We start from the raw sequence: 12186 nt of genomic DNA, 5'->3' as shown, positions 1-12186 counted from the left end.
TATCACATTTTTAGAGTCCTGATTGGACCTTCTCTGTGCCCTTCCAATTGGTTCCAGTGGCCTGAGTGTACAAATCTGCCCTTTCGCTCCAAGGAGGGTCTGGCCCACACTTCCTGTTCAGTATTGGCCATGGTGACTAGATGTGCACTAGAAATCTGCCTCCCAGGTCATAGAAGATGCCACTCTGAGCTCAACAATCAGTACACAGTACTTGGGAAGGCACCAGGCACTGAGAATAAAAAATGAGTGTGTCGTGGCTTTTGTCCTGGAGACCTTTGTCTGATGGAAGGAAGACTCCTGAAGAAATAATAACAGTATGATGTGATAAATGCTGTACATACTGACCAAATTTTTCCAACCAAAAATTAAGACACACTCTGACATCTGTCAGCGGAACCATCCTGAGGGATCTGGAACACATCTGCTATATTTATTGAGAAACTCCCAACAACTCCACAGAAATTCTGTACAGATTTGTCCCACAGACCCAGAAACAATGGTCTGTATCTTTTTTATTTTTTAATTCTGAAAAATAACAGTGTCAGAATAGAAAAGAGCAAGAAGTTCATTTGGATTACAAAAGATGAGTAACGGGCCCCTAACATTTTATTTCCTCTGGGTTGGTCGATGGGAGGCACTGGGGGAAATTTTTTCCTTCATACTTGTTCCAAGTGGTTTCCACCCCCAGGCAAAGAGCCCAAGTTTGTTCACGCAGGTCTCCCACGCCAGCTGAAGCAGATCAAGCTGAACCCCAGAGTCAGAAGAATGAACTAGTAAGAGGCCTCTAAGATCCCAAGCCTTCCTTACATGTGGGTAAAATGAAACAATAGGGCTCCTGATTTGCCAAGAAATGTTGGCGTGCCCCCTGGGTGGGCTGTTTGGGGACCACGGAGGTTCTAGTCTGAACTGGGTCTTCTTAAGTTCCAACCATGTACCCTCTGCTCCCCCTTCCTTTGGGGCTGACTCAAATCCCTCTTCTTAGTCTCTCTCTCTGTCCCACTGTTCTTTCCCAGCTGTGGCAGCTCCAAAGTGAAATGAGCATGAATCAAACAATGAACAGAAAAAGAGTGCTCGATGCCACACATGGACATCCTGCCACCCACAGTTAGAGAGCATGGACGACACTAGCTCTTAAAGGCAATCCAAAGGCAAGGCAGGGCAAGGGGCCTGAAAACCCCTTTTGGAGTCTTGGATCCACTACTTACATTTGACTGTGGGCGAATCATGACATTACCCTGATCTTCATCCACAAAAACAGGGTATTTTTGAGAATTAAATGACACAATGTGTAAATGGCACACAGTAAGTCCACTATCCATTGTCATAATTCTCACATCTCTTCGTGTGATTATATGATGTCTATCTCTCCACTAATCTCCGAGTTTTATGAGGGCATGAGCTGCCTCCTTGTTTGTACATTACATCTCTAGAGTTTTGCACAGTGCCTGGCACATGCTAGGTATTTGTTGAGACAGTTGTGTGATAAATATGAATTGGCAGAGTCCCAATTAAGAATCTACTCCAAAATAGCAAGTGTGGGGGCTCCTGACCAGTCTCATGGATTGGTACTGGCTACCTGGAACATGGCGTCATGAAGGAGTCTAAGGTGGTGTGTGGAGTCAGTAAGGAAAGGGTGTGCTGGTAGACTACCAAAGCCTGCTATGGTTAAGGATGTTGAATATTTGTTGTCCTTGGTCTGTGGAGTCAAGAGCAGGTCCCCCTTGCCGGCTACTTTAAGCGCAAAGGCGTCTATTGTATAGAGCCATTTGAGGAGGACTGAGGTTACCACATGTCTGACCCGAAGATAAGCAGCACGACCTCAGGAATATTTTTTAAAATCACAAATAAGAAGACACTTAGAACAATGGTATGCAAAGAACCCAGAAGCACACCATTGTCTTGATGAATTCACATGAGGGGAATGTGCATTTCATGAATCATTTGGCAAGAGCGCGCAGACCTAACATTCTTCAGCTAGTGTATCTATCCCACAACTACACAGAACTTGTAATGCACTTTCCCCAACCCATAAAGTAGCTACCCTACTCACGAGGATAATCCTTTGGGTGTGTCTTCTCAGACCAATTCCCATAAAATGTGAGTCTGTACTTGGCAGTCCCACAGGCGCAGCAGTCTAAGATTGGCTTGTCAGTCACCCCATCAAACATGGAATCTGAAACAGGAAGGAAAGGCACCAAGTTAGGAAGCCAGTGTGGGTCTTGATCTTATCCTTAATGCTTAGGGGGAAAAACAGGAGGTGCACTGATTAATAACACATAGAACCAGATCAGTACTTGGGCTATAAAGGATTTTGTAAATCTCTAAGTATGGTAACTATATTGTGCAAAACATAAATAAAGAAATAAAATAAATTAGAACTATTGCTCTAATCAAGTGAGGAGACCTGTGGGACCAAGAAGGAAGAATATTTGGGATGGAGGTTATCTTGAGAAACCAGAGATACAATTGATGCAGTTACCCATTCTGGGCCCCAGTCTCTTCCCTCACCCCTCCCACAACATGATTTTTCCACTAAATTTTAAGCGGAATATGCATGTGTGTGTGTTCTCTAAGAAATATCTCCTGGGGCAAAATTGGCAGGACCAGAAGGAGCTGCCTTGAAAGAGAACAGTGAGAACAGAAAGACAGAGACAGAGAGATAAAGGACTGCTGAAAATTAATTTTTTTAAAAAAGATATGCATATATAGTCACATCACTTCTTATCAAGCTTTCAGAGACTTTACTGGGAGGGGGAGGGAGAGGAAATATGTTCCCAAGTTCAGGTTTACTTCTGAGAACAGTGGCAGCCAGGAACAACTTAAGATTCCCTCTCTGCCCCCATTTTTAGCTGTGAATAGCTGATAAGTGGGGAAAGAGAGATTACATGAATAAATTCAGAATTTCCGATTGCCAAGCCCATATCCCTAACTTTGCATTGTTGCCTGTAGTCTCCTCTGCTTCCTGCAAGATGAAAACAATGACTACAGCTGCAACTTGCTTCAATTGCTTTATCTACAGTTTCTTTAGCTGTATTAACAAAAATGTTCTTTTTTTTTCTCCAAGCTGGACATTTTTTTTTAAATATTATATAAGGAGCAGCGACAAAGAGTACAAAAATCTTTTGAGTGTAAAGAAGAGCATTTTACAAGTGTTCCATATGGAATTCACTGGGTTCATTTGGTTTGAATATGCAAAATCAGTGATGGGTGGAAGAAGTGCATTCTGGGATAGAGATAAAGGGACGGGTTATGGCAATAATAGCTATACTGGATAGAGTCCTTGTGTGTGCTGATTCTTTTTCATATATTGCTAGGATTGTCTTAGCAATCCTAAGAAGTAAGTACTTTAGCTAACCTCATTTTACAGATCAGAAATCCAAGGTAGATTAGGTAACCAGCCCAAGGTCGCAGGGGTAGTGAGTGGTGCAGGCAGAACTGGAGCTCAGGTCTTTTTGAGTCCACAGCCCATGCTCTTAATCTCTGCACTCTATCTGTCTAGTAAAGACCTTTTGCTGGATAGGTCTGCAGAAATACCAATGAGTGAAGAAAATTTTTTAAAGAATAGTTTATTGATTAAAAATTTTTTTTTTTTTTTTAAGAGAGAGAAGAAGGGAGAGGGAGAGAGAAACATCAATGTGAAAGGGAAACAGTGATCAGCTGCCTCCTGCACGCTCCCTACCAGTGACTGAGCCCACAACCTGGGCATGTGCCCTTGACCAGAATCCAACCCGAACCTCCTGGTGCACCAGCCGATGCCCAACCAACTGAGCCACACTGGCCAGGGTGAGTGAGATTTTTCCATGTGTTTCTCTTTTTGCTTTTCCAAATGAAGAATGGTACATTTAGAAAATTATTTCCCTACACAGTTCCAGGATTTCTAAACAGCCCTACAGAACAGGTCTGAAACCACCCAAAATAGAAATCACTGCGTGGCTACTCTTTGTACATTCGGAAGAGACCAGAGCATCGTCTGTGCTGAGGAGCGGGCTCCCCACTGCCTTACGCTCAAGAAACCCACGTCTGATTCCTGCGTGAGCCGCTTTGATAGTGAAGCGACAAGCCCTGTTGAATACATTCCAGGGACGGTAGGGTAGATCAGTAACTCCCAAAGATTTTTTTGCCTTTTACATTTCCATTATGACCAACTATTTGTGAAACAACTAAGTTAGTTTTGAACCAGGGATTCAGAGCTAAGAGATACATGCTGAGATACACACATAATCTCTCAAGAAACCGAAACAAGGCAAATTGGTAGCTTTACCTCATCCAAAGGGCTCTCAGGTCTGTAGGTAGTAGACTTAAGATGTATCCAGGAGTTCAAGGGAATACATCTATAATAAATCTTTTGGACTTCCAACAGAAAATAAGCTTCCACTTAAAAAATAAATTTCTAAGTTTGAAACTAGAAACAGACATACTGCTTCCTACTGAGGAAAAGCCTATTGAAAATGCACCAAGTTTTCAAAGGGCAGCGATAACAAGTGTTAACTCTCTACTCCCTCAACCCCCCACCGTCTCCTAACTGCAGCAGGGCCTGCAGCATCTCCTGAGCTGCCCAGGAGATGGGTGACCAGGTAGCTTCAGGCCGTGCAGCACCCCCTGAGCTGCCCAGGAGATGGGTGACCAGGTAGCTTCAGGCCTGCAGCACCCCCTGAGCTGCCCAGGAGATGGGTGGCCAGGTAGCTTCAGCCATGCAGCATCCCCTGAGCTGCCCTCTCTCCCCATTTCTCCTCAACCCACCAGCTTCCTTTCAGTTCCCATCCTTGAGTCTTCATTCCTCTTGCCTTTTTCTTTCTTTTCTCATCTCTTCCCTCCCGCAGTCTCCTCTCTTCTCTGCTTTTCCCTTTATCTTTCCCACTCCTTGTCTCTCCCCCTTAATTGCTTGTGACATGGTTAAAGTGAGCGTGTGGATGCATATGTTTATGTTTATTATGGGTCACCTTTTTGAATATTTTATGTTTCTCACTTAATTGTAAGCAGCTTAATGTTTTATGTTTCTTTTTAAGAATAATGATTGCCATTGCTTTTTATCTGTGCAGTCCTTAATTTTTCCCCTATGCATTAACAGCTTCTACTGGGAGAAAAATAATAGATACTCGTTTCTCTCTCCCCTTCCTTGATTGATTTGATTGGACTCACCAAAGAATGTAAAGACCTTAATGAAAGAGCTGGAGATAATTAAACAGGCATACACGTTTAAGAGAAATCCCTTTGCTCTATGCTTATAAATTAAAGACTTTCCTAACGTGATCTGCTTGCTAACTGATGAGTTTAGCAAGCAGATCTGCTATCTCCAGGGATCATCTACAACTGTACCTAAAGATCCTATAGCCCAGGTCCTATAGGACATTTCCCACCCACCACCCCGTAAAGCTGTCATTAGAAAGTGGTGTTTTTATGCAGGTGTGTGCTTAGTCTTTTTTTTTCTTCATTCATTATTAATGTTTAAAGGATTTATTGTTGACACTATTACAGATGTCTCCTGTTTTCTGCCCTTTACCCACCTCCACCCCCCCCCCACCTCCACCCCTTCTGGCCATCACCACACCGTTGTCTGTGTCCTTGGGCTATGCATATATGTTCTTCAGTTAATCTTTTCACCTTCTTTCATCCAGTCCCCTTCCTCCACCTCCCCTCTGACCTCTGTCAGTCTGTTCCATGTATCCATGCTATAGGATCTCAGCTTCAGAAGTGTTAACAATAGAGACTTGCAATGCCATGTTCTTGACACTGTATCTGCAGAATTTTAGCAAATTCATAGCTAGACAAGGATTGAGACTTTGGGAAGTGCACTTAGTTAAGGATTGCTATCAGTACGTAGGAGTGTCAGTCAAGTGTCTCCTAAGAACCCTCAAATCTGAAAAATAAGGCTGTCCTCTGATAGTCAAACTAAAAAGACCATACCCCAGTGGTTGTGATTAGTCATCTGTGGGTATAAACCAAGAGCTGGCCTGTTAATGTGTGATCCAGAAAACCCACAACTCTATCCCATGGGGCCTCAATGTCATCTAGTGGAGGCAGGGCAAGATGGGATTCCCCTTTAGGAACCAAGGGTCTCAATACTTCAGATGTTCCCTGTTTGAAGACAAGCTGAGTGAAGGTGTGGACAGTTAAATACAGGAAAGGAAAGCCCAAGAGCCATGTGTGGTGATGCCCACCTGAAAGCTGACCAGGGTCCTGACCCACAGGTTCCATTCTCGGGCCTATGGCAGGTGTGGCCCTCATGCAGGGTATTTAACCTCCCCCCTTTTACTTTTTCCATGCTCAGCATGCACCCCCCCTTCCCCCTAAATAGGACCTACTTTCTGTTCTAGCTTATCTTTAGGGAAACCTGTGCTTTGGTATGCTTTGCTCTACCAAAGGCAATAGTTCATGCTACTGAGCAGGGAGGTAGACCCTTCGATTGAAAGGAAGTGGTTAAGGGCAATGGCTCTTAGATTCAAACCCTAACCTCTACCACTAGCTGTTTGATGCTGGGCAAGCTTTTCATCTATAAAATAGGGATGAGATAGTAGTTTTTACCATATAGGGTTGTGCAGTTTATGTGATTAAGGTATGTGAAGTGCTTAGAATAGTGCCTGACGTGTAGCAAGCACTAAAAAAAACTACCTTTTTTTATATTTTTCCCCAGAAGACCTTTATCAACCTTTCTTTTTCTTAGTGGTTTATGATTTGCTAGAATTAGAGAGGATTATTTCTTCTCAAAATGCTAATGACTTGAAGTGCAAATAAAATTCTGCAAAAATGAATAGAAATGAGATAAAGATGTATAATTATAGAAGATTTTCTATTTTTATTTAGTTCTTTAGTGACTTCTAAACACATTCAGATGTTTAAGATCTTCATTTTTTACAGTAGATTAATAAACAAGCTTTCAGATATGGATAACAATAACTAATACTTACAGATAGCATTTACTATGTGCCAAGGAGGCGTGGTACTATTTTACATATATTAAGTCAGATGGTTAGGAAGGGCAGAGGCAGGCTTTAAACCCAGGTCAGATCTGAATCCAGGCCTCTGCTCTGACCTCCCCAGTCTGCTTGTTCTGCATGGGCTTCATTAGAATGCCTTCAATCCATGGAGAGGGTGACGATGAACTTGCAAATCTAAGGACCAGATCCCTGAATGTGGTGAAATCACAAGGTCAGTTCCCTCTTGGCAACCCCATCTCTCTCTGGTCTTCCCTAGAGAAGATTCCCCCATATTGTCCAGGTGCCACCCAAGTTTCTGCTGGTGATTACTCTGAAAAACCATTAAAACTTCTTAAAGGTACACAATTGTGCATTCCTTAATTAAGTCCTGTGAATTATTCCAAGGAACCTCTTCAGAATAATCACTGTTTCACAAAAATAAAAAGACGACACCAATATAAGGTACATTATCTCCTACCCAGGGAATCAAGCCGGGTAATTAGAGCTTAAGGCGGATCCAATTATCCACAGCACACAGCCTGATTAAAAATTGGAGCTACGTGAGGAAGCAGGACCTGGAGGAACTGAGAAAGCCCAATCATCTTAATTCCCGAGGCCAGATGTTCACACTGAATGAGCCACCTTCCATCTACTTAGCCCTCTCCCATCCCCATGTTCTTACCTTGTTCACAAAGTTTCTTGGTCAGAGAGCCCTCATCCTGAAAATAAATGATGCGTTTCTGTACGATGCTTGCCCTGTGGGGAAAGAAGACACAGTGCAGTGATGAAGAAGGCAGATTTGGGGGATGTCAGTTCCTTGCTTGGCCACCCGTGCTGTGGCTGTGTGGCTTCAGGTGAGTCCCCTCACCTCTCTGTGCCTCAGGTTCTTCATTGGAAAATTGACATTAATAATAATACCTACCTCATGGGATTGCTATGAGAACTAAATAAGAAACTATATGTTAAGAGCTTAGCACATGACCTAGGAACTACTCAATAAATATTAGTAATTGTGTTGGTGGTGGTGGTGCTAATATTAAGGGAAGAAAGTGAACTAACAGCATTTTCAATAACTTTTCTCAATGGTTCATTTTACTCTAGTTTTGTATCAAACTATGGAGACCATTTGGTGTAGATCAACCAAATTCAAGTCAGAGAAGCATGTCAAATCCTCTTCCTGAAGGAGAAAAAAATGAATTTAAAAATATATTTTGATTTGTTCTGAAAATGTCATTCTATATCTTCCCTGAAAGTCTAGACAAAACTGTCTCCTACATTCGGAACAAAGACAAGTTCAGCTGTTATATTTCTCTCTTAAGCATGTCAAACACAGTCTCTTAGAACCTAGAAAGAATATTTTGAGGTTGAAAAATGACTTACTTTTGGCCAGCACATATTTTCTCTTTAATTAGGATCACACAGACATGCTGCTTCTCCTTTAACCCACCCTGCTACTTACTTTTTAGCCGGTTTCACAGAAGTTGAATCCCAAAACCCAGTGTTCCAGTAATTTGAAAATCTATTACACTGGACGTTGAGACAGTGCCAGTGGATCTCCTGCCATTTCTATTGATTTTCTTCAGCAACGCTACTCAATCAAAAGGTAATTTTTACTTTGATTTACCCTATTAAACAGATAAAGGGAGCCCTTGACTCCATCCCAGCTGACCACACTGAACGAGTGATAGAGTCACACAATTTGCCCTGTGTCACATGATCTCACACCTAGGAATGGGGCCAAGCGTGCACAGATCTGCCGAGTACAGAGGCAGTTTTCTTGATGGTCTGGGCCTAGGCCAAGATGACTTTCCAAAGAAATGTCGACTCTACGCCCTGTCTTGCACAAAAGGCTAAAATTCAGACCAGTCTACATATGTCTTTTATAGTCTTTCCCCACCCAAGGGAGATGAGATGTTGAAATAAATGAATGAAATATGCTTCCTGTCTACACAAAGCTACTTTGATCATTTATCCATCCTGTTGACCATCAAGCAGAAAGTTTCTTCAGGCCAAGAGAACACTCTTGAGAACACTTACTCTCACCCCAAAGCCAGATAACAAAGCCTTTTATTAGTCAGAGTATCCCACAGTGCTTTTCACAGTGTTTCCCACCAAGAAGGGCCTCAGGGACTCCTGTGGAAGGCAAGGAGAAGCCCTAGTGGGAAGTAGTCCAGGCCCCACATTCTTGCTTCAAACAAAGGATCTATCCTCATTTCAACCAGAACAGCCTCTTCCCCCATCTGCCTTCTTGTTGTATTTACTGGTATATTTTCAACAAATAGTTGTCGGAGGCCTACTTAGTGGCCAGACACTGGCCAGGAACACTGTCACGAACAAGACAGATGGGACAACTTCCCATTCTCAAAATTTACAGTACAGTGGGAGGAAAGCATCACACAACTAAATCCCCATTTAATCATTTAACACAACTGTGATTAAGTGCTGAGTGGAGGAGTCCACAGGGCATGGGAGGGTATATACAGGGGGTCCTGACCAAGCTGGGGAAAGATGACTAAGCATAGACTTGACAGAGAAGAAGCTAACCAGGCCAGAGAGAGGGAAAAGCAAGGGAGAGGGCCTCCTTTGTAAAATCCTTGAAGTGGGGAGGGCCAGGGCTCATTGGAAAGCCTACAAATGGTAAGCCAGAGAAGTGGTGTGAGATGACCTGGAGAGCGGGCACAGCCACATCACCCAGAGCCTGCAAGGAGATGCCATTTAACTCCAAGCTTGATGAGGTATCTTTGAAGAGTGTGTCCTAAGGAGCGAGATGATCAGATTTTCTCTTTTGAAAAAGCACTTGAGCCACAGAGTAAAAAGAGGTTGGTGTGTAGTTGCAGAACACAGAACTCCCACGCCAACCAAAGTTTGTCTCAATAAAATTCTCTTGCCAAAATAGTTTGAAAACTCCTGATGTACAGGATAAAATACAAGCTTACTATGGTATTTAAGGCTTTTCATCAAATTTCTCCCAAACACCCCTCTGGCTTCGTTTATTGCTACTTGGTGCCATGCTCCCTGGGTTTCAGACATTGAGCAGTTTATGTCCCTTATCTGAACACCTCTTCCACTCTACCAGGCCCCTGCCTGTGCTGTTCCCTCTTCCAGAATCTCCCCAAACCTGCCTTTGCTAGTGTTTATAACAAATATTTAGAGTTTTCTTCTTCTTGCTGTAAATGTGAGAACAATGGCAAAGCCAATGACTTAAAAGCATGATCACACTTTGAAAAATTAAATCATGACCAAATTTTCCAAAAATATGATTATAAAAATTTTGGGAGGCCAGAGATAGAAAACAGGTATTTCCTATAAGATGTTTCCGTTTCCCTCATCTCTTGTTTTCTAATATCTAAGGCAACTCACTCTCTCTTTTTGTCAATAGTTGTAATTTCCGAGCCCTTACACCGTGCCTGCTTGTCCCTGTGCTATGGAGGCCCTTTATGTACATTATCTCCTATATCTATGTTTTACATATATTACAGGTCCTCAAATTCCTCACCTAAAACCCTTGGGCTAGATGTGTTTTTTAATTCAATTTTTCAGATGTTAGAAAGTTAAGATAGCAATATGCCATTAACATCCCCATAATCAAACACATCAATATTCTGCAGGAAATTTTAAGAATATTTATACTAAGAGGGTAAGTAAAACTATAAGGAGCTTCCTGTCACTTTACGTCAAGTTTGGCAAACTTAAAAATGTTCTTGTTTTCAGAGGGATTGAGATGAAGGCTTGTGGTTATTTTCACCCTTATCTTGCAGCATGAGAATGACCGAGGTTAGAGTAACATGCCTAAGGCTTTGGAGTTCCTCCTGTCTACCTCCAAAGTCCATTGTTTGTCTTATGCTCAGAGTGGTTGTAAGGATTAAAGATTAGGTATAAAAAGTACAATTGCCCTGTGAGGTAAGTATTATGAAATGTAACCCCAAATTAATTTTCTTGGATCGATTTTCTTGGATCATCTCATGGAACACACTGTGGAGCACTGAGCTTTTGGCGGGTCTGCCTGGAGCCTGGGTCAGGATCACCATGAACAGCCTGAGCAAACATGTCCATGCCTGTGCTTGGTCAGCCCTCTGTATCACGCCCTTTGGATTTCAGACTCTGTGCAGACCAGATGTGGGATACAAGGCTTGTTCTGATCTGGCCCCGATCATTTCGCCTCATCTCTATCCAGTCTTTCTAGAGCACTCTATGCAAGCCATGGCCTATATCTGTCTTCATGGTCTTATACCTCTGGGCCTCTGTCCACAGGACTTCTTCTGTCCTTCCTCATGACCCTTCAACACACCACACTACACACACACACTTCAGTTACTAACTCATGCTGAACTAAGATGATACTTCCTTTCAGATGACTGGGTGCCCCTCCTATGAGAACTATGGCCACAGCCCCTTGGGTTTCTCCTACCACAGTACTGGTTAACCTACATTGTAATTACCTGCTTGCTTTTCTATCTCCTATGCTAGATTATTAGATTTCTGAGATCAGGAACTGTATCTTACTTATTTCTATAGACATCACTATCACCATAGTTCTGGGGAAGAAACAGGGCTTGGGGAAAAGGAGAGAGTTTGAGATCGAGCTGTCTGTAGGATATGACAGTGGTCTGCCCAGTGGGGAGTTTCACACAGGGGCCTGTAACTCAGGAGAGATGCGAGGGGTGGGGAGTGTGCATATGGAGGTTATTGAGGCAGCAGTAATAGCTGAAGCTTTCAGAGTGGCTGATGTCACCCAGGGAAACTGTGTAGAGAAAGAAGTGAAGCTAAGCCCAGAACTCTGAAGAAGACCAACATTCACCTACCGAGATGCCTGCAGAGACCAAGGCTTTGATACGCTTGGTTGCAGAAGATGTTTCTTTTATATTCTGAGAAAATGCATTTCACTTTAAGTCTGTTCCCATCAAAAGTATAAAACTCAGCTGAGATTTATAAATCATATTATCGTTCAGGAAAATAATAGCTTTACAAGATGAGAAAGCTGTTAGTAAGAATTCCCTTAGCATTTCAAAATGACAAATTTCTCCCATTCTGTGTTGCAATTTGGCCCTCCTATTGCATAGCATTTATAGGCTGATATACTGAATGCTCTCTTATCATGAGAGAGTGTGTTAAGGAAATCTAAATTAAATTTCTCAGTGTGTTAGCTCCTCAAACTTTGGAAGATTGAGATCCTAAATAACTTAATCATTTCAAAAGTTTTCTTTTAAACCTAAAGTAGAACATTTCCAGAAACACTGTCCAGAATCTCTTGGATGCTCAGCGCTTTTCTGTC

The 12186-nt window shown here is 42.5% G+C and overlaps 1 protein-coding gene across 1 annotated transcript in view; it reads right to left on the bottom strand.

Annotated features, from left to right (window-relative positions):
* SPON1 (spondin 1) overlaps nucleotides 1–12186 on the bottom strand; it is a 229346-nt gene that overhangs the window by 131892 nt on the left and 85268 nt on the right. Inside the window, exons 4-5 of the mRNA XM_087821746.1 lie at nucleotides 7597–7670; nucleotides 2051–2173 (exon numbers count right to left, since the gene is read on the bottom strand). Of these exons, the coding sequence (XP_087677872.1) occupies nucleotides 2051–2173; nucleotides 7597–7670 (197 nt within the window). The remainder of the gene's footprint in view (nucleotides 1–2050; nucleotides 2174–7596; nucleotides 7671–12186) is intronic.

This window comes from Miniopterus natalensis, chromosome 11, assembly GCF_054644295.1.
Source record: "Miniopterus natalensis isolate mMinNat1 chromosome 11, mMinNat1.hap1, whole genome shotgun sequence".
Taxonomy (NCBI): Eukaryota; Metazoa; Chordata; class Mammalia; order Chiroptera; family Miniopteridae; genus Miniopterus; species Miniopterus natalensis.
The sequence above is the reverse complement of the archived record's forward strand: the minus strand, read 5'-3'. Positions and strand labels throughout refer to the sequence as shown.